This window comes from Mchenga conophoros, linkage group LG23 (genome assembly GCF_057382185.1).
Source record: "Mchenga conophoros isolate Kocher_MC1m ecotype Shallow Benthic linkage group LG23, M_conophoros_male_GT1.1, whole genome shotgun sequence".
Classification (NCBI taxonomy): domain Eukaryota; kingdom Metazoa; phylum Chordata; class Actinopteri; order Cichliformes; family Cichlidae; genus Mchenga; species Mchenga conophoros.
Genome location: NC_140547.1, coordinates 25506909 through 25533794, shown reverse-complemented (window position 1 = coordinate 25533794; position 26886 = coordinate 25506909). Strand labels below are relative to the sequence as shown.

General features: G+C 38.5%; 1 protein-coding gene across 8 annotated transcripts; it reads right to left on the bottom strand.

Moving 5' to 3' along the window:
* Nucleotides 1-651: 651 nt before the first annotated feature.
* Nucleotides 652-26408, bottom strand: bin1b (bridging integrator 1b). Of its 8 annotated transcripts, XM_085264956.1 has the most exons (19): nucleotides 25889-26408; nucleotides 15201-15281; nucleotides 14661-14715; nucleotides 13958-14052; nucleotides 13526-13561; nucleotides 12352-12447; nucleotides 11119-11226; nucleotides 10569-10661; nucleotides 9374-9459; nucleotides 9211-9286; nucleotides 9077-9132; nucleotides 8933-8977; nucleotides 6495-6537; nucleotides 5864-6013; nucleotides 4013-4033; nucleotides 3466-3726; nucleotides 3179-3232; nucleotides 2948-3049; nucleotides 652-1854 (listed from the first exon to the last, which is right to left on the bottom strand). In XM_085264956.1, the coding sequence occupies exons 1-19, from the start codon at nucleotides 25967-25969 to the stop codon at nucleotides 1753-1755; spliced, it is 1641 nt and encodes a 546-aa protein (XP_085121082.1). In that variant the 5' UTR covers nucleotides 25970-26408; the 3' UTR covers nucleotides 652-1752. The 8 variants fall into 8 exon arrangements, with proteins under 8 accessions (XP_085121082.1, XP_085121084.1, XP_085121083.1 ...); XM_085264958.1 differs by lacking the exon at nucleotides 8933-8977 and having other exon boundaries at nucleotides 25889-26406; XM_085264957.1 differs by lacking the exon at nucleotides 13526-13561 and having other exon boundaries at nucleotides 25889-26406.
* Between the last annotated feature and the right edge of the window lie 478 nt (nucleotides 26409-26886).

Below are 26886 nucleotides of genomic sequence, written 5' to 3'. Positions count from 1 at the left end.
AGACATACTCAGGTGGGGGAGGGGAAAAGATCTGTAGGCTTGAAATTTTGTTTTTATAGCTCACCTGTTTTAATTACAGCTTAAAGTTTGCATTATTAGGGGTGTGATTTTCTTCAGTTTAAGAGGTCAGAATAGTATTTGCAAAGAAACACAAAAATATTGTTTCCAGGCAAATGTGTCTGATCAAAACATATCATTTGAGATGCTTGTCTGCACTTTCCATAGACGTCTACACCTTTCTGCACTCCTTCCTGGCTGAAGAAGTGTAAATATAATTACTTCCATAATTATACACTACGTTACTAAAAATAATTTGCGAGTGAGAAAAGTGGTGGAGGAACATTTCAAATCATTGCTTTAGGAAAAGAAGGACTAAAACTTTTTGAAAACACTTAAGTACACATAAAACTGTATTATTGGAAAATTGTGCATAAGATATCAAAGTACAAATAATTATTATTTATAAATAATTATTATTTTTGTTAGCAGCCTGTGTCTCTGGTTTCAAAAGGTTAATATGATGACACTGGGGGTTTTGCGGTTTATTTAAAATTTCCACAACAACACACAAAACACAAAGCTCCAAACCAGTGAGCGGCATCAGAGCGGTTTTAAATAAAGGGCTAATAAGCAACACACAACAGGACACACATTGTTTAATTGGCCTTTAATGACGCTGATTCCGTCCTTCAAATGCTGCATTATTAAATGTTCCTTATTTATTCCACAGTGTAAAAATATCTTTTGCACAGATTTCTGAAAGGCTCAGAGTTTTCAAACTTTAAACCTTTCAGTTTTCTGTGAACTCCATGGACACAAATTTATACTTCAAAAAAGATGAAAGAAAACGTGCTTAAGCAGCAACAAAGTGAAGTCCGGATAGCACAGACATTCAGAATCAAATTTATATGAAAAAAAAAATGTGTCATTAAGGGAAAAAAACAAAAACAGCCGAGTTTGATAGCAAGGTTCACCATTTCATTCATCATTGAAGAGAGAAAAAAACCCCCAAAACAAAACCATGTGGGAATTAGAAAATGTAAGCTTCACGTCATCTCGTGTCCTCAAAATGGCCAGTAATATAAATTAAAAGCTACTGTTCCCTTTGAAAATCCTACAAGCTCAAGAAACTGAAACAGATTTTGACAAGGCAAGACAGAAACCCTGCAAATAAACCTTGTGGTGTTCTCCAGGGCTCTTTGAGGACTCCTGTGACTTTAGAATAATCACAGCCTTGTTTTCACAGAGGAGGGTCCCCGCCTGGTGTCACAGTGTTTGCTGTATTACAAACAAAATGAAAATACAAAGAAACACTTCATGCAAGGGAGTATGTTTTAAAAACATACTTTTCCAAAAACAAGAAAACATTTTGACATCCGTACAGTACATCCATGACTTATGTTAACTTACTTAAATATGAGTAACACACCACTTTGTGTTTTGTTTGGATTCACCGAAAGTAGAAGAAATCAATAAGTTAAAAATCAAAACAAAAAGAAATTTCAGGACAACATTTCGATTGAGATGTTAGCACATCGTTTACCAAACTGTCACAATAAAGGATAAAGCCTAATTCTTCATCATCTTTTAACATATATTAATTTTTTAAATACACACTTTTGCACCCAATTATGTTTTGCTAATACATTTTGGTGTGTAGGTAGATACGTAAAGACAACATGACTTCTTCTGTCTCAGATAAGATATCTGAGGAAATTGTATGAATAGCAGACTTTGCATGTGGCGTAAACCTCAAACCCTCTGGGTGAAGTTTTCGGGGAAAACGCCTTTGGCTGAAATATCTTTCTTCTGAAACCAGTGAGACTCCTTCAAGCCCATGAGCCAGCCATCATCCTACAGACACACACAGTACAATCAAAGATTTAACATTTGGTAATTACAGCCTCAGGTAAACTACATATCCATCCATTCACTTCCGCTTATCCTTTTCAGGGTCGCGGGGGGCGCTGGAGCCTATCCCAGCTGTCATAGGGCGAGAGGCGGGGTACACCCTGGACAGGTCGCCAGTCTGTCGCAAGGCTAACACACAGGGACAAACAACCATTCGCACTCACATTCATTTGCACATTCACACCTAGTGACAATTTGGATTATCCAATTAACCTATCCCCTCAAGCTGCATGTCTTTGGACGGTGGGAGGAAGCCGGAGTACCCGGAGGGAACCCACGCAGACACGGGGAGAACATGCAAACTCCACACAGAAAGACCCCGGCCTGATGTTGGAATTGAACTCAGGACCTTCTTGCTGTGCGGCAACAGTGCTAACCACCGTGCCACCGTGCTGCCAGGTAAACTACATAAATAATAATAAAAAAAATTTTTCTTAGATAAATGACTTGTAAAATTGTTATTATTATTAGTAAACTACATAAATAATAACAATTTTACAAGTCATTTATCTAAGAAAAAAAAGTACATCTAAAATTCAACCAATAAGTATGAACATCTCTATGAACGCAGAAGTTTGGGTAGTTTGCTGCTTTACTCATGAGCATTCAGGAGTGTGTTAACACAATGCCAAAGAGAGAAAGACATCAGCAATGATCACAGAGAAGCAACTGTTGCCGCCCACAGGACCTGGACACCTTACAGTCATCAAGTCGACCATGAACCACTAAAGTGTTCTAGAGTAAAAGATGTGGTGAGATGCTTTTAAATCCTCAAGTTTGAGTAGACGTGGCTAGTCACTTTAAATCAAACTTGAATGTTTTTTTCCAGAAAATGTTTGATAATGTGTCGCTAAGCTGAGCTTATTGATGCTATGAGCTGCAGTTCAACATGGTGGCGTTGGAGTCAATTTCACAAGATGAGGAGCTCAATAGCAGGACAAGCTGTATTTTGCCCATGTGTGCTATATAGTCATCTCAGGCACACCATCTGCTGTTCAAACCTTTTGTTTACGAGGGGCTGCTAACTTAAACTGACCTGTTCATCTGGGTTGTCAAAGGCCAAAACCAACACAACGTCTCCCATCTTCAGTTCCAGCTCATCACCATCAGTAGCAGCATAGTCGTGTACCGCTTTCACCTGGAGAAAACAAAACAAACGTTTCCCATTTACATCTGATTTGCATATGAAGTCTGTAAAACTGAATCTTTTTAGAAGGTGCAGGATGTTACCTTCCTGTAATTAAGCATAAAAATTTGGTTCACTTACCTTGTAGAGGAACCCTGGAGGGAGTTCGCCATCTGAACCATTGGTCACCGCACTCTGGACCAACAATACACAGAAAAATCAAGATATATAATTCAGGAAGTCTTTGAAATGCTCCATTTGGTTAATGATAGAGAGGTTAGAAGTATGATAGAGTAAAAAGTAGATCAAAGTGGAAGAAAAGAAGATCAGGTTGATGGCTTTTTAGGGTGCTTTCCCCAGATTTGAGGGATTCTTGACTTTTCAGCATCTAGCTGAGGTCCCACCTGCCCCAATCCATCCAACTCTACCTGTGTGTATTGATCATCACCCCAGCCCCCCTGTTCCACATTGGCACCGTCGTTGTCCCAGTTGGGCTCGGTGTATGGCTGAGCCTCATAGTCTGTGTCGTCAATCCAGCCCTCCTCACCCACCGCCGTCTCTGCCTCATCCCAGCCAGGCTGACTATAACTTTGGGTGTTGCTTTGGCTGTAATCCCATCCACCTTGGGCTTCTTCTTGGTACTGGTCATCGTCATACTGCTGTTCAACCTCTGTGGCAGTCTGTTCTTGCTATAAAGGTCAAGCGTTGTGGAGCATTGTGACAGGTTTGTAAGCATAAAGGTTGGGTAGGTGGATGGATGAGGGTGGCAGAGGAGCATTTGGGTTTAAAGAGTGTAACAAGAGTCACGACCCAGGGTTGTGCAGGGTATTAAAAAGGAAGGAGGTTTTAAAGCATGAAAGGAAGAATTGAAGAGCTTATTTCAAAGTCCACAAATACAGAAAAATGTAAGAAAAAAGCTGTAGTTGTGGTTTTCTAAGAGAGCCCTTAATTAAAACATAAAGAACCCATGCTTACCCAGGAGTCCCATGATGCCTCCTTGCATGGAGCAGTAAGAATTGAGACAAGCAGTGAGACAGAAGAGTACAAAGAATCTTTTTCATAACGATTCATTCAAGTGCACAATTCATGTGATTTAGCCCCTTTTTAAAAGAATAAACTAAGCCAAACTTCAAAAACCAAACACATTGCGTAAACTGTTGATGCACTAATCAATTATTTGCTTGCATTATGAACCTTGAGAGAACCATATAAGCACCAATCACTGTTTTTGGGCTAAATCTGGTATTGCCATTCGAGGTTTTTTTCAATCGTCGCTTTTTAACCACTTTTAATCAAAGTCATCTCAAAGCCTTCTCAGCCTGTTTTTGTTTGATGGGAAAGAGCTAATAAATACTAAATCCAAAACAAAGACAGCAAAGGAGAACCAGCTGAATGCATGAAAATGTTTACAGAACAGCAAAGACATTTCCAGGATATCCGTCTATTGTCAAAAATCAATGAACATCACCAGTCAGTCGATCTGCATGCAAAGCGAAGCTGGAAGAACTTAGACATGCAGTGAAGAGGTTAGATCTTTCCAAATAAAGCCCAAACACACACCAAGAGACTGCAGTTACATGCAGTCAGAATTTTATTTATTTATATTTTTTACTTCTAAGCTTTTCAGATTTAGCTGTAAGTGGGAATTACAACAGCTGCACTTCTGAACGGTACCCTACATTTTTCTTTTTGCACCATTAATTAATGTATTTGTTTTTACATAAACTTTTTGAGTCTTTTGCCTTAGATAGTGTTGGGGTGGAAAGTGGAGGCAAACGGCCTCAGGTTGAGCTTGGGTTTAACTTAAACACAATCCCTTTACCTGGGCAAAGCACACCCACCTGGGGAGCTGGACAGGTAACGGCCTGAAATACATCCACATCCCAGTCCAGCAGGTTCACCCCTGACCAGGGCTCACACTGCTACACACACACACACACACACACACACACACACACACACACACACACACACATATATATACACACACCAAATCCATGTTAGGAAGGTGTAAAAGTGGAGACTGTTTACATTTGCTAGCGTCTGATAATTTAAGTGATGCTGATGTTCTTTTAAACCAGCGACTCCTCAAGTCTATGCTGCTGCTGCACCCTAGAGGATCTTAAAGTTACTGCAGGTGGGCCATGAGGGGTACTTTATAATGAATGCATTTGTAATTTCAAACTTTAAAATTATGAATACTGATGAATTACAAAGACTGAACTTTTTTCCTTTTTCATGTACCTCCGATGTGCCCGTCTGTCAGGGTCACTCTAAAGTTAAACCTTATTCCCTATTTCACTTTACTTCCTGTTTTATTTTGAAGGTTAGATTCTGGTGTTTTTATGTCAGTCTTTATCAGGCCATTGTTGTATATGCTTTGTTTTCTTCTACTGATTCTCTGTGTTTGTAGATTTAAACTTTTCCTTCCTTCTTTGTGCAGCGCTCTGTGTTGTTTTTTTTATTAGATTAGTAAATAAGGTGCCATTTTGACATTGTCATTTTCAGTCTGCATTTGTCTTTCTGCAGGGATACACTTTATTACCAAAGATAACACTAACATTAAGACTAAATTAACAGTGATTTTGAATCAGGTTTGGGATTACAGCGTTCCTCAGGGCTTTACCCCAGGCCTTTTTTTCCTCACTCAGATACTGTAAAACTCGAGTTTCCTGTTAATAATGGAAACACATATCAGTGTGTTTTACTCAGTAGTGACTTTATCTTCCTATCTTCCCGGACCTAGTCTAACAAGGTATTTCTGTCAAAGTCATACAGGATCTTTTTATAAGTACCCAGAACATAGACATTTGCAGTCAGCCTGACCTGCAGCGTCGTGGTCGTGGAGTCTGTGTTAGTGTCGTGCACTGAGGGCTCATCCTCAAATGGGCTGACATTTTGCTGTTGCTGGTTCGGAGATGGCGTCATTCTTGGTGGAGGCCGACTGGGAGGTGGGCCAGGAGGCGGAGCAGACCTCTGTACATCCAGGAGGCGTTAAAATCGAAATCACACAGCACCGCACACATGCAAAAGCAGTGAGGGAGACACAGGCATGGTAGTAAACAGAAGTAATGTGTGTGTGTGTGTGTGTGTGTGTGTGTGTGTGTGTGTGTGTGTGTGTGCGCGCGCAATATGATGTTGCTTTAGAGGTTAGGGAATTCATTTTTTCACAAATTTGTTTGTTAATCATCATAAAAATGAAATACTAACTAACAACTGACAATCTAATTAAAGTGCAAACACATTCAAACATTCATAGAGACAATTATCATTTTAATCACATTTTAAGTTGATTTTAAAGAGACGTTTACAGCAAAACTTCCTCTAATGATTTGTTACATTTAAAAAAAAAAAAAGGATTCATCTTATTTTTTGACATTTTAGGATTTTATGAAACCTTTTAACATTCAGTTTAGGGTGTTTGGGGATTATTTAGTTGTTTATTTTTTCATTTTACCTTTGGTGCTGAGCTGGCCGACTCATTGTGGTTGGCTCCCTCACTGAGAGAAGACAGAAAGAGACAGAGAAAGAGAGAGAAAAATGAAGGGGAGAGGAAAAACAAGGGAGGACCTGAGCAGGAAATTACTCTGCACAAATAATAAAACATTAAAACCATTTAAACCATACATGCAGTTCTGAGGTATGTCCACAAGAAGGCAGCAATGAACTTTAAACGAACCTCTGTATCACGATTTCAAAAGCGTGCACATGACATCACAGACTTTGGTTATCGGGTATCAAACAACACAAATAGGAAGTATTTAATGTGATTTAAAAGGTCACAGCTTGTTCATTATTACTAACAGTTTGGCTGAATTTCTAATGTGTACTTGCAATTAGAGCAGGGCGATATGGCCAAAAATATTTATCACGATATATATTTGAAAATTTGCGATAACGATATAACTGACGATATAATTGATGCGAGACAAAATACAACTCCACAACATTACTAGCGCAAAAAGACAACCTTCCATTTATTTTCACTTAAACAAGAAGCTGGTTTTTATGTACATTAAAGCTTTATAAAAATGTAACAGTGCAAATGCAAATTCCTTGCTGAAAGTTTAACCAAAAGGCATTTCCAGTAGAAATGGGCTGACATATCTTGAGCATAACCATGTATAATGTCCACTGAAGTTAAAAAGAGGTGCTTTGCAACATTAAACTGCAGTGTGCAGTACGTATTTTTCGGACCATAAGGTGCACGGGATTATAAGGCACATTAAGCGAAACAAAGCAGTCAGATAAATCAAACTTTATTAAACTCATTCTTCTTGCTTCCTCCAAATCTGTACCAGTGATTCATTAATGTTGAATTCTCTGGTAGCTGCTCTATTCCCATGTTGTTGCAGTATATTAATGACTAACCTTGTATTGTGGATGGATTATCTCAGTTGTTCTCCTGACTGAAGTTTGGTCCGTTTAATAATAATAATAATAATGGATTTATATAGCGCTTTTCAAGGCACTATTCATTCACTCTCGCATTCACACACTGGTGGAGGCAAGCTATGGTTGTAGCCACAGCTGCCCTGGGGCAGACTGACAGAGGCGAGGCTGCCATATCGCGCCATCGGCCCCTCTGGCCAACACCAGTACACCAAGGACACAACGACCAGGAGAGAGAGCCCGGGGATCGAACCGGCGACCTTCCGGTTATGGATACGCTTCCCAACCCCCTGAGCCACGATCGCCCCGTTTACAGCATCCTGCCATGTGACTGAATTTGTCTCTAACTATCAGGAACCTTAACGTTAACTTTTATAAGTGGAAAAGTGTTAGTGTTCGTCCTCCAGCTTCACTGTTTATGTTATGCTAACATAGCTGTGTCGCTAGCGATCACGTAGCACATCATTATATACCAGCTAGCCCAACTTCAGTAACCCTACAAACGTCACTGCTGTTTAGTTTCCTGTCTTCATTTATGTTGGAAGTGATAGCAGAGTTGTACTTTTGAATTTTTTCAGAAATCTCTCAGTCAGAACATGCAATATCATGCTTAGGTAACTAGCGAAACTAGCGAGCTAACTTCCGCTAGCTTCCTGCTAACTTCTAACTCCGTTTAATGTAATACATTTTGTTTTCGTGGATGCCTGGGAGTTAAACTTCATAGTTACACCTGGTAAAGCAGCAATGCTGATCGTTTTATTAAAGATGAAAGAATTTAGAGAGTTTTTAACTCTCAGTGATGCTGCAGTGTTGTTTGACCTGAAGCATACGGAGTTCAGAACCCAGATTACTCCCAGATTTAGGAGCATCTTAGTCCGACAAATACAACAATAACGACGGCCGCTTGCATGTTCTGCAAAAAAATGTGCTTTCTTGTGTATCTGACGGACAAACACCAAACCAGTTCCACATCACTGAAGTTGCACCATTTTTACAAACCAATTCTGGTTCATTTGTTTCACTCAACAATCGGCCGTGTGCGTATGAAAACAAAGGCACTGCGCATGCGCGTTTTACTCATATTCTATCGCGATATTTCATTTTCCTATCGTTGCCTAACATTATACCGGTATTACCGTGAACGGTATAATATGGCCCAGCCCTACTTGCAATGTAGAGATGGAGGGATGCCCACATACAGGTTCCAATCTAGGCTGGTGGAAGCACCTGATAACTCCTGCACAGCTTAGATGAATGCTTTTGTACTATATAGATACTATATGTTATTATTCTATATTTTAGCACCTCTGAGTCAGTGACCATGATAATCAACCAGAAAAGCAGGAGGATGTTGTGCCCATCTTTTATATACAGTCTGTAGCCAAAATCAAGCACATGCATCACTTCAATCTTCAGACATGAAGCAGGTGGTTGCATGAAAAACACTCATGCTCATCAGCTTGTTTCCCACCAGGTGACGCCTTAAAGAGCAACAGATTTTACCTCTTTGCACAGTCTTCTGTCTTTGACGCTGCAGTAGCACCTTTTCTGCAGCAGGGGGCATCGTGATGGACATTACTCTCCTTTCCTTTGCATGTTGTTGATTTTTTTTTTAATTATTATTATAACTTTATATTATAAGCTTACTTGATTTGCCTCTGCTCCTCCAGTTTGGTCATGATGTCATTCAGGTTTTCACTGAGCTGTGGAGACGCACAGAGGGCGTGTAGATTACAAACTGATCAGCGTTCACTTCAATTTGATCAGTTAGTTTGACTCACTTTGCTCATTTCTTTGTGGAACTTCTCCTGATGACCTGCCAGGCTCTGGAATGTGTTAACATAGACGCCAACACGCCTACAAACACGCACACACGCACATTTTTAAAAATTTGATCTAAGGTGTCAAAAAAGATTTAGATGAAGAAGATCGACAGTTTTTGACCTGTCCCAGAGTGCCGGAAGCTCGTCCTGTAACTCCACATTCAGCTCCTCAAAAATTTTCTGAGCTCGGCCCAAATCCTCCTCCGCCTACACACACACACACACACACACACACACACACACACACACACACACACACACACACACACACACACACACACACACACACACACACACACAGTTAATAATGGCAAATTTCAATGTCTTTAACACATCTCTAAATAAATAGAGTTTTCCATAAGCACACAAGCATGCAGGCAAGTACAGGGTTTCATACAGGAGCTACTGCGAGGGTGTAGATGACACAAGCAGAATGCAAACACTGCTGACTGGGAATCAAATTAAAATGAAGGCCTGCAGACATGATCAGCAGAGTCATTTTAATGAGTAACCACAGATCAATGTAGCTTCCAGGTCTGAAAAGTGAAACCACCACGGAAGAGTCTTAAACCTGTTTTTGTTCTAGAACGGAGGGGGACGGGGGGGACGGGGCCTTTATGACCTCACTAAGTCACTTTCCTGGTGAGTCTGAGGTCTCAGTCGCTAGTCTCAGGTCATACTGCATAAAACACCAAATTAATTGTAAATTATGGTCACTATTAGAGTCAGAAAGAAGAGACACCCAGGATATGCCTGTTGGCTAAAGAATTGCTATTTGAACTGACAAGAGCACACCAATGCACTGTGTGCCCATCTAAATCAAGCTGTATATAAATGTTGGCCAATCAGAAGCATAAAAACAATAACACAACACACAGACTGATGTATAAAAAGAAGATAAACACATACACTTTTGAGAAAATCCTTGTTTTACACAATGATGATGCAGGGTAAAACATTTAAAGAAGTGGCATTTCTCAAAAGACCTATGTGGATAGGACCTGAGGTCTCAATCTTTTACGCCATCTACAATACTGTGCTAAGAGGACGAGAAATGCAGCAACAGTAACAAGTTCTGCGACTTTGTTTACTTTTCTCAGAGGCCTCTGCTTTTCTTGTACTCCGGCAGTATCCGACAGATCTGGCAGCATCGATCTGATGCTGGGAGAATCCCAGCTGACTCACTGGCTGACGACTTGTCTGTCACAAGTTGCTGTGAAATAACTCCACGCTTCACAATGCTGATCATGTCAAAGGACCTGGGTTACAGTTTTCAAGGTGAGGAGGGGGTTGTCAGTGATGAACCAGAGTTTCACCTGGTTGTAGGAGAGGTTAGTCTGAGCCACCTGGTGAGCTGATATCAAACCCTGAGCCCAGCTGGGAGCCGCCATCTCCAACAGGGCTGCTGGCTAACCACACACACCATGCAAGAGAGAGAGAGAGGGAGGGAGGAGAAGAAAGCAAACCAGAATTCAAGACAAATGCAAACATGTTAATTAGGATTTAGTTAGCGAGAGGTTCCACGAGTTTAACAAACGCTATTTAGTTAAACAGTCATTTTGATCCTTTGACTCGAGGTGGTGTAAAGACCAGTGTTTTTTCAACCCTCTGTGAAGGCTGTGCTCCTGCAGTATGATGAGGAACTTTTGCTGATTAGCACATCAGTAAAATATGATTAGGTCAAATGAAATTTTATGTTTTGCTTTACCAGCTGAAATACAAGATTTCTTTTTTGCCTTCACACATTGATGATGCCATTACATATAACATAAAAAAGTCAGTCCACCTTCAGCCAAAGACTCTGAACTGTTCCATTAAACATGCTCAAACACACACAAACGTGCACACACTCTCAGTGACGGTTACCTTGGCGATCTTGGCCTCATCCTTCTTTTTGCCTTTCTGCAAGGAGGTGAAGTGATGGCGGGCGCTGTCAAAGTCCACCAACTTCCTGTCGCGCTTTGCTATACGAGCCTGCAGGAGAACACAGCTTTAAATATGTTTAAAGGGTGTAATGTCATACAATACTGTGCAAAAGTATCAACTCAGCCCTTATTTTATTTATATTTTGTGAGGAAATAGAGACATGTTTATTGAAACATGCAAACATACATGTAAATACAGCATATAGGGCAAAAACAGAGTTTGTACAATTCTATGTCAACATTTGTTCTGCTCTCTGTCAGAATGATCCCACACTGCTTCAATAATGTTGAGGTCCGTGCTCTGTCGAGGCCAATCCATGACTGATAGTGCTCCACTGTGTGTTTTTATTTCCAGATATGATTTTACTACTACTATATCACTATCATGCTGAAAATGAAGCTGTTGCCAATCAAATGCTTTCAGATGGTTTTGCATGGTGGATTAAAATCTGATGGTACATTTCTGAGTTCTTAATTCATCAATTTTAACAAGATCTCCAACACCACAGACTGAAATGCAGCTCAAACCATGACAGAGCCTCCACCGTGTTTTACAGATGGCTGTAGACACGCACTGTTGTACCTCTCTGCTGATCTTCTCCAAACATACTGACAATGCTTTGGATTAATCACTCCATCAGATCGGTTTCCACTGATTTTCAGTCCAGTCCAGCTCTTGTGTAATTTTCATACCTCAGCCTTTTCTCCCTGTTTGCCTTCATTAAAAATGGCTTCTTGACAGCCAGCCTTCCACTGAGACCATTTCTGATGAGGCTTCAGTGAACAGTGAACTTACGGACAGGACAGAGACAGTTTTTAGATCTGAGACTTGTTCTTTTGTCCTCGACTTGTCCAGTTTCCTCAATTTTTTTAAGGACACACTGCACACCATGCAACATCAAGTAGTGTTTACATGTGTAAGAGATGTCTTTAATATAGGAGCAAATTATCAGTTTTTTAAAGTTTCAAGAAAAGCGGATTTTCAAATTAAATCCCAGTGCGTCTACACACTCAACAGATTTTTATTATCCACTTGCAAGTTTAGTGGGTGTTTGATTACATCTTTCAAACACTGCGTTTTATTCAAACACAGTATGACAAACACCTTTTATTTAGAAAAGCCAACATGAGCAGTTGTTTTTGTCCTGTGGTTAATTTTCAGAAACATGCTCACCTTGATGTCAGGAAACTGAGAGAGGTACATGTCCATGTCCTGCAGAGATTTGTCCGTGATGCTCTGGTGGTAATCCAACCACATTGTGTCTGTATCCTGAAACACATAACACAATTACATAAACATCTACCTTTCTTTTTCTTTTTTTTTACTCACTCATACATCCTCCACGGCACTTATTCTTCTATTTTTTCTGACATTTTAATTTGTAGATGATTCAGGGGGACCTACTTATTTTCTTTTATAGTGGTATAATAGTAACTGTAACTGTGGCCTTTTTTAAATTAATATTAAGACAAAGACCAAAATGCCATTGGTAGAGGGCTGCAAACATGCTCATTTCTGCTGTGAAGGTGCACATTTTAACATGCTCTGGGGACTGACTCACTTTGGAGCCAGTCTCTAGTGGCTATCGGAAGTACTGCCGCTCCAAAGGTTGGCACTTAATTTGGTGTCCTCTGTGTCTATTTATTGCATGAAAAGACCATTTTTTAACCTGTAAACAAGTGTAAAATTGATCTGATTTCCAGAGGTTAACAACCTGTGAACTGCCTTGCATTTGCATTTATGTAGGTCACTGCTCATTTACTTTGAAAGGCTCACCTGGACCCATGAGCTTCCAGCTTTCTCGGCTTGTAAAACTAAAGTAAACTGGAAATCCATATCAACTCCCAGCTTTTCCTGACTGTTTCCTGTACTTCCTTGAAATCCTGTTCATTGAACAGCTACAGTTTAGAGTGCTGCTCACAGTTTTTACACAGTGTTTAGTTGTTGTTGTTTTGCCTGTTAAAATGGTTATTGGCCGTTGTTTTTCAGTCGTTCTGATGATTTGCATACTTTTAAATATCTGCTACCGACCAGAATAAAGTGATCCTAAATGCTTTTAAGACAGCTATTCTAGGTTGTTTCTGGATATGTCGCTACAGTAAAGTCTGTTAAAGAGTCTACACTAAAACCAAACTAAAAGCCCCTACTTCACCAGCGTGTCCCACAATGATCACCAGAATTAGTTTTAAGCTTTTACTTTCCATCGGTCATATGTTTAAAAATTCAAGAATGCTCACCAGTCTGAGCTTTTTGGTAGAAGTAAAGACATTTTCTCTCTGTTTTGATTCTTAAAACAATCTGTCCTGATGAGATCTGTGGGACACACTCAAAGTTTTCTATATTTTACCTCCAGGTTAATGTCCATCTCCTTCTCTATCAACTCCTTCAGGGTGGAAGGAGAGAGCCATGCAGTTAAGAAAAAGAAATTAAGTATGTTAGCGGGAAGAAAAAGAAGAAAAAGCCATCGAAGAAAGAGTCACACAAGAGAAATACAGTAATGTATGGAGGACCACAGCCACCTTTTAAAGATTATTGAACACATAAATAAGTAAATAAATAGATAAACAGGAACACAAGTGTTTTATATTTCTTTTTCATATTTGGTGGAATAGCATCTTTATTGTTTATTTGTGTTATTTTGGTGGTTATGGCCCTCCATAGACTGAAGTTTTTATGATATTTTTGTTATAATCAAACAGCTATATCATTTAGCTAATGAACGGATGCTGTTACAGAGAAGAGAGCAGTTCGGGTGAGATGTTTTTATTTCCTGTCTCACCTCAGCCAGCGCGTCTATCTCCTCTTTGCCAAACCAGTCCGGTTCGTACATGTCCGCCAGACAGTCCTGCAACCTCCGCGACGCGTCATGCATGGCTGAAACACAAACAGAAAAAACACACATAATTACACACAAGATGACCAGAGAAAAATTATTTACGCTCTTGATTGTAATTTTACATTTTGTTTCGTTTCTCATAGTATTGCTTGTCTCTTGTTGTTTTGCAGTGTTCTCGTGTTGAGTCTGTTTTTTGTGTCTTTATTATCACTTTGATCCATATTTTTTGGTCACTTAACATCTCTTTGTAGTAGAAACATGCACAACTAGTCCACTAGTCAATTAAATACCATCTCCTTGTGGCTGAGTTCTGTTGTTCCTACACACTTCCGGTTTGCAGTAACCGCACTCACAGTTGATTGTGGAGTATCTACAAACTGAGTTGTTGTAATGGTGACATGCTGTTGCAGCCAGGCTCAAATTCAGTGGGCTCTTTAGAACGACCCATTCTTTCACAAATGTTTGTAAAGACAGACTATATGAAAGCTTCAAGAAACCATAATAAATGTGTCTGTGTGCAGCATGTTTTGGTTACAATTGACTTAAAAAGTGATATGAACCGACTGGAGAATTCAGCATCAAACAAACTAGCTGCTTCGCTATGATACATGTTAAAGCACAGCTTGTAGCCTTTTTGCCAACTTACTTTTCACTGCTGCCAGGTATGCTTTCAGGTCCTTCTGCAGTTTGGTGCCTTCTCCCTGAAACAGGAAGCACAGTGAGCAACAACAACAACGTTTAAAACAAAAATTGAATGGAAATAAAAATGAAAACTACAATTAGTAAAAGCAATTATAAAATTCAAGCAAAAAAAAAAAAAAAACCCCACTGAAACAAAGTACAATGCGTTCCTTTAATGTTACTTTATTGTGAAGGGTAAATCACACAGGAAGTCACTGTTGAGGTGCTAGGGATGCTAAAAAGCATATGACCTTAGGTTTAACTTTAGTTTAATATGTTATGTTTCTTCTATGCTGCCTAGCACTAATATTAACTGGAAAATTACAAGAGTTGCAACAACTATTATTAATCTAATTAAAATACTACTAAGCAGATTTATTTATAAATGCTAATTAGAGGATAAACTAAAATAAAGCACTATGATAAAATATGTTACGACATTAACAAGTGCAGTTTATGGGGATCAGCAGCATCAGAGGTGCGGAAGTTAAAAATGTCTCCAAACCATCTGCTTGTTGAAGTTGGCCACCATCTCCTCAAAGACAACATCTCGGGTCTCATCTGCTTTGCCAAGCTTCTGCAAGACCTGCAGAGAACACAAGAGGACACGGTGATTGATCTAGTCACACATTTTATTTCTGTGGCTATTTTAGATCTATAAGTGGAGGTATGTAGCGGTCTATTTTCAGGCCACTGTCATAGCCAGTTGACGTCTGTGGTTAACACCAGCTGTGTGTGTCAGCTTCAGTGAGGACATCTGAGTTAAAACTTGTTTTTAAATTTCAGCTTGAACTCAGAATTAGGATTAGGGTATTTAGTCCTGAAGGACTAAAACAGGTTTACACAGCAAATCCATGGAGCCCAAGGACTTAAGGGGACCTGTGTGCCAGTGAATCTCTTTAAATTTCAAGTTGGAAAGCAGTTTACTAAATAGTAGGTTCAACATACCATATACCCATAAATTCATTCAGTTGCAGCCTTTGTGGTGTTTGTGGTGTTTAATGGTAAAGAATACAACAGTTTTCAAATATAGGCTCAATGTGCAAATTTGACAGAAAGTCCACAAGTACAAATGAATGATTTTACCTTTGTTACTGATGCTCATCAGGGAAACACAAAGACATTAGATGCTATTGAAAAAAACTTTAGACCCTCACAGTTAATTGTAAAGAGATCCAAAATATTCTCCAGGTAATATTACACCTGGGACTTGATTGCACAGTACGCAGTGATATCATGCTCATTACAACCTGCTCCAAGAAGATTAGGTATGCACACCATTAGTTACCATGGCAATGTACCCAGGTAAGAATTGGGTAGTACAGGATTCCCTAATGCACCCTCTGGAAGTTACACACCAAAAAAAACCCAAAATACACATAAACACGTATAAAATGAGCACAAAACAACCTGGAAGAGATGCAAATGCATCACAGTACGATACAAAAACATGCAAAACTATACATTTATCATAAATAGAAAGAGGCAAAAACACCCACAAACAAACATGAAGAAAAGTTAAGCCAAATAGTTCCTGTTTAGATGAAATGCAAAATAACCCAAAAAAGAAGATATGAATTTTTTTCATGGACACAAAACATGACCACATTTGAAACTGAAAAAAAACAAACAGAAAATAACCAAGAAAACTAAAGTACAAACTAAATAACTGTAAAGAAAAAAATGTTTAGTAGCCAGAATAAAAATGAAAAATGACCAAAAAGGACAGAGAAAATTTTAAAGACAGGTGCAAAAGCAGAAGCAGAGACACAAAGGGACCACATGTAAGAATTACGGACATTACTGTTTGGTCGATTATTTATTTGTTGTAACTTTGCTTCATGGCCTGTTTAGATGGTGCCACATTTGTAAGGAAGATGCATTTGAGGTTGACCAGTAGACTTGAGTATGTGTGTTTGTGCTCATGAAAAACCTGCCAAATGTTTGCTGCCAAAGCCAAACAGCATGCCAGAATACGAAAAACACCCAAAGCAAGAGAAGAGGTGCAAAAATGAAGCGAAAGATAATAACCAGAAAGAAAAGAAAAATGTCCAGAAAAATTCACAAAGGATGCAAAACAACAAAAAGAGATGCACATCAAAATACTAAACAAGCGCAAAGTGAAGAAAACTTTACAAAACAACTAAAAATATGAAAAAATAGACACAGATTCAAAAACTACAGCAAACAGAAACTAAATGACAGGAAAGAGACACATAATAACCCAAGAGAGATTCAAGCTGAGCACAGACAGAGAAATAAATGGACTAAAAATAAACTGCAAATGACACAAACCAATGAAAAAAAAAAAACCCAACTAAATGTAAATGCAAAGCAGTGAAAAAAAAAACCCAGACAAAAGAAACAAAAAGCTGAAATTGAACACAGATGGAAGCAAACTGATGGCAACAAAACAGTGAGAACAGATTCATGTTCCAGTCCTTCTATAAGTCATGAACCAGCTGTATCACAATACATCTGAGTGCGGTGTGTGAGACATCTTTAGAAGAGAATTCACTTCATCTATGGCATCTTTTAAAATTAGGGCAGAGTCAGCAGGTGTGAGGTCAAAGGTCAAAGCCTCTGTGTCCTGTGACCCGACAGTTTTTTGAAATGACGTTTTTCAATTTTCTTTCTATATGATGTTTGCTACTTTTTAGTTATGTATTGTTTTATGTTTCATATAAATATATTTTTAGTTTTATTTTCTAATGATTTTAATAAAATTAAAAGGTTTTTTTAATTAATTTTAATATTAATAATAATTGAATTTCTGGATTTTTGTATGTTTTGGGTTGTTTGATCTTTTCTAAACAGTTTCTACTATTGTTCAGTTATATTTTCTAGATAGTTTTTAAAGGTTTCCCTTACTTTCTGAATTTGTTTCTACAAGTGCTTTCATTTTATAGTTTCTTATTTTGTTCAAAAGGTAATTTAAACAATTTATTGACTGAATTTCTTAGTAATGATAAGTATAAGTGACATCTTTTGGCTTCAGTTTTTTTCTTCTGTTGTTAGTTGAAGGTCAGCAGCTAATCTGATCAGATGACTGACTGCAAGCACATGGACGAGCATCCACAACACCTACACCTCTGCCACCTGCCGCCCTAATCCTCTGACGGATACACAAACCAACATCAACACTCAGAGGGGACTTCCCCACTAGTCTGTTTATAACTCTCCAAGAATATAATCATCACACATCAGGAAAAACTTGTTCTTCATCTAAAACATGCACGCTGAAGAAAAGCGTAAAAGTCATGGTCCATTCAGGTCAGTAGAGAAAAAAATCATGAATCAAACCCGAGTTTTGCTCTGTAATGGTTCGTGACTGTGCTGGTTTATCTATCTTTGCGAGGACCTGTGCAAATCTCCAACTACATCAGGACACTTTGGTCAGTCCTCATAGTGGGACAAACCTCCAAAGACCTGTTTCAGGACACAGTCTTAGGTTTCGGCTCATAATCACGGCAGCATAACGTCCTCGCAAAGACAGATGTACAAATGTGTGTCATTACTGTCCACTGCATATTGGTGTTGAGTTTCAACCTCCCCAAAATACACCCGGAGCACACACAGAGGGAGTTTGAGGGGTATTAAGAGTGACGAAGAGGAGGTCCAGGGGCAGCTAAATATAGATTCACCCTCCCATGAGCCCCACCCATAGCAGCAAGGCATGCTGGGAGTCGTGGGAGGGAGGACAAGTGTTCAAGCCAAGCAGGGCAACTTTGAGGTTTGGTAAGTTTGGAATCAAATTACTAATTTTAGAGAGCTAAAATTAGTGGACTTATTATTAGGCATTAATTTGTAAGATAAACTAATTTTGTTTAGTCATTTTTATCTAGATAAATGACTTTAACATTTAAATACTTCATTTAAAAATCTCACATTCTGGTTTTATTTTTGTTTTTTGTAACATTTTAGCAAAAGAAAAACACATTTTAAAACATTTAGTGTCTCTAAATTTTTAGTATATTTTGAATTTCGTCTTTTAATTACTGTGATTTATTTATTGTTGATACCATTTTCATTATTCCTTAAAATTCAATAGAAGGAAGGAAACTATAAATAAATATGAAAACACTCTTAAAATAATTTTTGTATTATTTCCCCATTATTTCTTATAACAACTCTAAATTTCATATTTTAAAAATATGAAAATAAAAATCAGAGTATGTTTGTCTTTCTTCAGTCCGATGTAAACATTTTAAATTTACTCTTTAGACCGGAGGGTGAACTGATTAGAATTTCATGGCCAAAAGCCAAAGATGAAGACGACCATGATGAAGGCCAAAAGGTAAGGGCTGATTTGCTGATAAGAAGCACAAATGTAGAAAAGAATGAAAAATTATATTTTAGATCCTAAAGTTCTGGACATGACTACTTGATGGAGGTGCACATGAAGTAATTATTCTAGTTCTTCTTGTTATTATTATTATGAATAACCACATTATTAGGTTATCATTCGGTAACAGTTCTATTAACATTGCATTTTTTAAGCAGTTTCATGGAAATTAAAATGCTTTTCCTCATCCTCATTACCAATTGTGTAATCACAGTATTTTGCTGTATCTTTTCCTTTTGACTAAATTGGTTGTCAGTCTGCTTCCCAACTCCAAATGCAATTTAGAGTCAAATCTTTTGTTTTTTCAAGTCCAGAGCCTCAAAACCTAAAAACAGCATTTTCAATCATAGCCCAGATCCTGCAATAAGGCTTTTGAAACCTGAGCCTCAAGCATTCACAAGAAAATGGTGACTGAGGTCTTTAAAGTAACCACGTACAAGCAGACAGTTCAGAAAACCAACAAACTTTCAAATCACAGAGTGAGTAGCTGATGTTTTAAATTGAATAAATGCTAGAATAACTGTGATGAATAAAAGTGATGAATAAATCTTTTCTTCGGCTTAAATAGAGTTGGTATGGTTATGGTACCACTATGGAAAAAAACTGAACCAATGATCAGTATTTAGCCTGTTTTTTAAACTAAAGTAGCGCTGAACTTTGTAGTTCAGGCAGTTTGACAAAATTACTTAAAGGTGGGAATAACTATCCATGTAGAGCAGTTTAGGAAGAAATTTGGGATAAAGTTTTCATTCGGTGAGGAGAAGGGAGCTCAGGTGGGGGCGTCGACAAAACATTAGGGCACTGGTTGGTGTCACAGGTTGCGTCCTCTTTGACTCCAAGTGCCACAACAGGTCTCCAGCTGTTTTCTAAAGAGCACCACCTCCACTGCCACTACGCTCACAGATTCATCTGTGGAGAATTTTCCCAGCATGCTATGCATCACAGCTGACTGGATGATATTATATCACTATGACAGTCATGGCGGCACCCAGGAAAGTCTCCGGATTGTTGGGCCAGCTGGTCCGAATCAAATTATTACTGTGCACCCGGCCGGTACCCGAGTCGAACCCAAAGTGCAGCAGTAGAGTGTGTGTGTGTGTGTCTTTAAATTTGAGCTTTTAAGCAGTATTTTCTCAGAATTTTCAGTTAGTCCCTCAAAAGTTTGAGATAAAAGTGCAAAATCTTGATTCATCAATGGCAAAAAGTGCCTGTGTTTTGCTCTTTTAGCTTTAAATCTTCCATAGCTTTGTCTGCAGCAGAAAGGACAACTTAAGGGGTCATTTCTGTAAAGCTCTGCACCATTTTCACATGGTTAATGGCTTGATTAACTGTAGTAAGCTTTAATCGTATCTAGCATGCTCATAATGCTAATGCAACAGGTGGTATTCTGTCGGTGTATACATTTGAGGTTTATGTATTTCTATAGTACATCAAAAAAAACATTTTTTAAACATAAACATTTAAGTAAAATGCATTTGAAATATATTAAATCAAGGTTTTATTTATTTGTTTTAAATAATGAATAATTAAAGAGAATATGCTTGTTATAAACTGAATATATACCAAATTCCATTAAGTTGTGCATATGTAACAATATTAGATGTAAAATTTACACGTACAAAGTAACCGATTTGGACATTCATATTTTTTGAGTGTATAAGAATCACTCAGTTTTACAAGCGTCTCTTCTTCCTTTGCTTCAGGTAAAGTTTCAATCTGCAGGATTTTGGTCTGCATATTTAAAAACAGTCTGATCTCTCTGCTGTGGATGGGAGGACAGACACTGGAGTTTAACAACGTAAAGCGAGCGTGGAGGGCAGCGTGCCAGCAGACAGACAGCTGAAGCCAGCCCCTCCCTCCTCCCCACCTCCCCTCCGCCTCGGCTGCCAGCCTTCAGCGGGAAGATGATACTCTGACCTTCCTCTTTACTCACCGCACCACAGCTCAAAGACTGAAAGCTCAGGGACAGAAAAAGCTGCGGTCTTTCTGATTTCTTCTGCTGCATGAATGCCAAGATGAATTTCCAGAAAACAAACTACGTATTTCCTGTGTTTTAAAATGCAATCCACTATGTTTTCCTCTTGGACACTGAAATCAGCCAAAGACTTTTTGGTAATATTTCTGGTACCTGGTGTACCAGAAATATTATTAAGAAAGTTGATTGGACTTTCATATGTGCTGGTATTTTAGTTTTTTAGAAAATAAAATCATAAAAAATAGTTATTAAACCATTTTAAACAATTTAACAAATACTCTTGATTTGATTAATTTGACTTTGAGGTATAATTCATTGTCTGCTTGCTTCATTTATTGGTGTTTGAGCTGAATGTTGGATCTGGATATAATAAAATTTCAGTCGCTGATCAGGTGTATTCACAGACTACAGCTTTAGAAATTAAAGCCACTTTATCAATCAAATCAAGTTTGCTGCAGCTGGATAAAAAACCCCTGTGCTGATATTTTAACTTGATTACTCTTTGCCCGATTGATGACTTTAACACAAGTGAAGCCTGATAGGTGAAAGCTCTCTTGAACATGCCGGACTTTATCTCTCTCTCTCATTTTAAAGAGTACCCTCCACCTAAATAAGCTCTCCCATTCAGACACGGGGAACATAGGACATGGATGCCACTTCATTCAGCAGCGAGCGACAGTGGCAGCGGCTGCTATTTAAAGTCCATTCAAGAGAAATGATCAATCAGGCTCTGGTGGCTCAAACAGCAGAAGGGCAGCACCATTTAAATTATGCATCCATATAGCCAGTGTTGCTATGAAAAAGTACGAAAAACATATTTGCTCCATTTTTAATATAATGACATGTAATTTCATTTTAAACTTTCTTGTTATATGAGACAAACTTTTTCCCAACATAAGAAGTTATTTTGTTATTCTATTCGTGTTCCCCTGTGGAGGACTCCTACTGACTCCAGCTGCTTGATGTTGGCGTCTACTAGACAAAATAACAACAGATTTAATTACACATTTATGTTCCCCTCAGGTTAAACTGGTTTATGTTTTGGATCCCATGATCTTCAGGTGCACTTTATGCACACTCTAGCAAAGCTAAACACATTTCCTTGAGCCTCAAATAGTCATATTTCATCCAAATTTTCAGCTGCTCCTTTATTTCCCGAGGAATCAGGACAGCTAATCTTGGGTGGCATCCCAAAGCAGAACAGAACATGCGAGCTATAGGTCCGTGTCATTAAACCACTGCAGAAGAAGAAAGATCAGGACCTATTCTGATCATTTCCAGCTCTTTATCCTTTTTACCTGGGCTTTGCATGAGTCCCGGTTTGAAATAATCCTTATTCATCTTATTCCATACTCCCTCAGTGCATCCTCTGTCTGAAACAAGTCATTTGAGCTCCTCCCTCTTTAAGAAAGTTTTCTTCTGACTTGTTACTCCTCACAAACAGAAGGTTCAAACAGCAAGTGGGTGGGGCTTCTGTGGTTTAGATGACCATGGTATGTGCTCTCTGTTACATCACACGGATCCATAAGCAGAAAATAACTGTGTGAAATGTAGAAATTAGGGTAGTCTGTCATCTGAGCTTTTGGTTTTCAGAGCTACTTATGCATAGACTGATCTCATTATCTGAAACTTTGAGCATGATTAATATAAACATCCACCACTGCAACAGGAGAACATGACAGAACATAAACAAATGAAGATTAGGCTCTTTCCAGATATGAGTTTTATTTGTATGCCAATTTACCCACTTTCACTTAGCACAATATTTACTTATGAAACATTATAAGCTTTTTTTTCTATACTTCCACAGCTTTTAAAATCTTTACCTGATGAAAACAATTTATTGCAGTTCTTGCTACCAAGTGTGGTGCGACAAGTTATCAGGTATTGGGGACAATTACTTTTGCACACTGGGGCAGGTAGGTTTGGAAAATATTTTTCCCTTATGAAGTCAACATTTAAAAACTGCATTTTGTAATTGCTCTGGTTATCTTTGTCTGATATTAAAATGTTTTGGATGATCTGAAACATTAAAGTGTCACAAATATGCAAACAAAAATGCAGAAAACTGAAAGCTACGGTCTTTCTGGAGAACTCCTGTTGCTTTTCCAGGACTATACATTATATTTTTCTCACCACTGGCACGTAACACTCAGCAGAAGATTAAGCAAAGTCAAACCTGACAATAAAAATGTGTGATCTGTGTTGCTCAACTGAATAAATTGTTGTTGGCCTGTGTCCTTATTCTTTATGCTAAGCTAACACAGTTCCCTACTACCAACACTGAACAACTTCTTCACCCAATTTCTGGTCCTGATTTTCAAGAACAATTTGTTGTGTTTATATTTTGAGGAAATTTTAACTTTTAGGACTCAAAAACTAAAATGGCTTCAAAAGGTTTGTGGTGGCTAGATTTAAAAGTGACCGTGGCTGCACGCTTGTGTCATTTTGGGGAGGCAATCTTGAAGACTCAGCAGCTGAGATTTGCAGTATATGTGAAATCTCTACGACTGACTGACTGACAGCACTCCTGGTGTGGCCCTGAGGTGATTAGAGGTTAAGACCTCAGCAGGCTTAAGTAAGAAGAGTGATTAGTGCAGACAATAATAACTCAGAGCTGAACACAGACTGTTGATCAGGTTTCATTTGGTCACTTTTACAACTATTTTCTCTCCTCTTTTCTTTCTGTTTTTAATGAAAGACTTTAAAGCCTTTTAAAGTGGCACCTAGATTGCTCCCCAAAAACCAATTACAAGCACGGTGACAAAAAATTATCACAATGAAATACTGTTAACCTCCTTAAAAGACAGATTTGACATATTTTAGAAATACTTTACAACTTTCTTTATTTAAAATATTTTAATATTATTAAATGTTAGGACATGTCACATTCCATAAATTCCGAGCTGAGGGGTTTATATGTGACAAACCCCTCAATCTATTTTAAGGAATTTTAAAGGATTTTAATCATAAAGGGGCATTTCTAAATGTAAAATTGACCTTTAACTTGTTTAAAACCTAATGAAAACACGCTTATATAAAACAATCTATTAGTTCCCCCAAAATAAGGAATTTATCCCAATGGCTCAGATTTTACCCCATAAAACACTTTCAATTGTGCCTTAAGTATATTTAAAGCACTCTGATATATTACAGTCTGGTAGCTGGCATGTATAAATAATTTCTTTGATTTAAAATACTTCATACTTCAACTTTCTTCTGTGCCTTAAACCCCTTTATCTAAAATACTTAAATATGAAGCAGTCTATTGGATCCACATTGTTTTTATCTCAAAATGCTATATTGTCTTTAATTAAGTAACTGGTGGCTTCCAAACTATTGACAGTTTACCCCTTAAGCCCATTTAAACTATAGTTTAAACCATTGAAAGTACTTTTGAGATATTGCAGTTTGATAATTGTTATTTAAATACCACAACCACCTCATTTTTACCTTAATTTCAAATGTCTTTAAGACTATCACTGAACTGTATTCTAACTGTGCCATAAATCGACCCATGACTGATAAATAAGGGATTAACTTGCTAATATTTGGAAAACCCCTCAATCTACTGTGAGGAATTTAAATGGGTTTTAACCACGAGAATCACCTCTGGGGTTTATTTTAAACTCTTTTTAAATTCTACAGTACAGTGGATCCAATTTGATATGTTACAGACTCTTAATATAACTCTGCTGTTTGTCATTAATAGCAAACAGTTGAGTGATAAATATAGTAAGTAAATGATTAGCCGATTGACATTTATTGTAATGGGTGTTAACCACAAAGAGCACCCTTGTATATGATCTTGGACCCTTTTTAAACCCATTCATTGGCTACACTGGACTTTCACATTAGTTAAAGATCTTAGAGCACTACAAATCACAGATGGCTTCCATGATATATGACATTTTTACCCCTTAAAACCACCTTAAACTCTACATAGCTTGCCAGTGTTTGATAATAACACCAGCATTCAAACTTCTCATCCATATATGGTAATTCTGGCCTCCTAAAAACACCATGGAAACAGCTTAAATGCTAACTTTCAGGGTTCAAAAGGCTCCAAACAATTGGGTGATGTCAAAGTGGTTGCATCCATCTTTTATCTACAGTTTATAGTTTCCACCTAATTAAGAGTTAAAAGCCTTTTAAGAGATCTTTCATGCTACTGGAGATTTTACCTCATATACTGTAAAAACTATTTAAAGTGCTTTTTTAGTAATTCAGGAAACAGGGCAAAAGTAAAGATTCAACCTGGAGGAGCAAAGGAACAAAGAGCAGTCTGGTTCCACCTGGAAATACATTTTGTTCCATTGAGTGGTAAAATAATGTTACTGTGCCACATTCAAGCCTAGAAACTTATTGTTTTGCTTTTATAATCCGGAAAAGAGCATTTAAAATGATGCACCAAAACAAAAAAGGGGGATTTGGACCATTTGTCCTTCTGTAACTTGTGGCTAAGTTGCCCTGACATGACAACAAAAGTTTGAGGGGGAGCAATCAAATTTCAAATCATACTTCAGGGGGAGGGCCATCCCAGGCCCTACTTTTAACTCAAGGTTTTCATTTATTAATACTGTGGAATTTAAGATGCTATTAAAAAGGTTTTAAATCTCTGAATATTTTATGAAATACAGTTACATGCGGTTTGGATGTTTGGTGAATATATTACGACGCTGCAGTCGATTTAATGGGACAGGCTGATCCAAACTGAAACTTTCCTTAGAGAAAACCTTTTTTGTAGTCCGTTAACTCTCCCTCGTTTGAAGGTACAAAGTTATGGGATCCAGTTTCACGCCAGGACACTGTGTCCCGCTGCCATGCGAGCCTCCTATGCTGATCGGCTGAATGAAAAGTTGACCATTCTTACCTTCTCCTGCGCTCTGGTAAGCCTCTTCTGGACGTTGATGGCCAGTTTCCCGGCGGTGACCCCTTTCCCTATCTCGGCCATGTCGCGCGTGGCGTGGAGGACTCCCCTTTGGTGTCAGGACCAGCGAAGAAGGAGTGCGGCTTAAGTTGTGCCTCTTCTGGATGCCGACGGTGCGTAAAACCCCTCCGGAGGGACACTTGGCTCGCTGTGCGTAACTCTAATCCTGCTGACAGCTTCTTAAAGGTGCAATGCGTAATTTAATCCTATTTGCGTTAAGTAAAACCAAAACAGAAAAACTTAACAGAGTTTGGTGAACAAGGAGGAACAGATTCAGAAATCGTCCTGCTCTCGATTCTAACTGGTAATTGACAGACACACTTGGGCTCGATATGGAGAGATATTAAGTTTCCCCTCAGTCATCCTCTTAAAGGCGCAGCAGGCTGATATTATTAGCCGACAACTGTTGCATACGCGCAACAGTTGTGTTGCCGTCTTTACGCACGGCCCTATTTATGCGCACGAAGCGGGTTTTATGTCAGATGCGAGCGCTAAATCAACCCCGATGCCCCCTCGGAAGGCCGCACATTCATCAGCGGCAGAAATACACCGACAGACACGAGAGCTGACAAAACTCACCTGCTTCTTTTGTGAGCAGCCAGCAGGTGTCAGTAAAGGCACGTCCAGGTAAAACCTCCGCACCTGAAGACAGGTGTCTTGAGGATGTGTTGTGCATCTAATTTAGTCTCTCGGAGTGTTTTTTGTCCTCTTTTTTTCTGGGTAATTGTAAGTTTTGGCAGTGTTATTATAATGACCTTAAATAAAAATATGAGTTTATGACATCTTTTGAAGAAAGGGGGCACGAATTGTGTCTGAACATAAAATATGTGTAAATATCTCCACCTGAGACGTTTCATGAAGCATATTTTTATTACTAGACCAGCACAGATCAGGATGGCAAAGGGCATCATATCAGAGTTTGAAAACCTGTTTACACCCTG

Bases quoted from the DNA above. Each gene is read 5' to 3' on its own strand.
- bin1b (XM_085264956.1), bottom strand. From the start codon at position 25,969: ATGGCCGAGATAGGGAAAGGGGTCACCGCCGGGAAACTGGCCATCAAC. The intron at 12,448-13,525 runs GTAAAATATAGA...TATGTGTTTCAG, and splicing joins AGATGGACATTAACCTGGAG to GATACAGACACAATGTGGTT. The intron at 10,662-11,118 runs GTAACCGTCACT...GTGTGTGGTTAG, and splicing joins ATGAGGCCAAGATCGCCAAG to CCAGCAGCCCTGTTGGAGAT.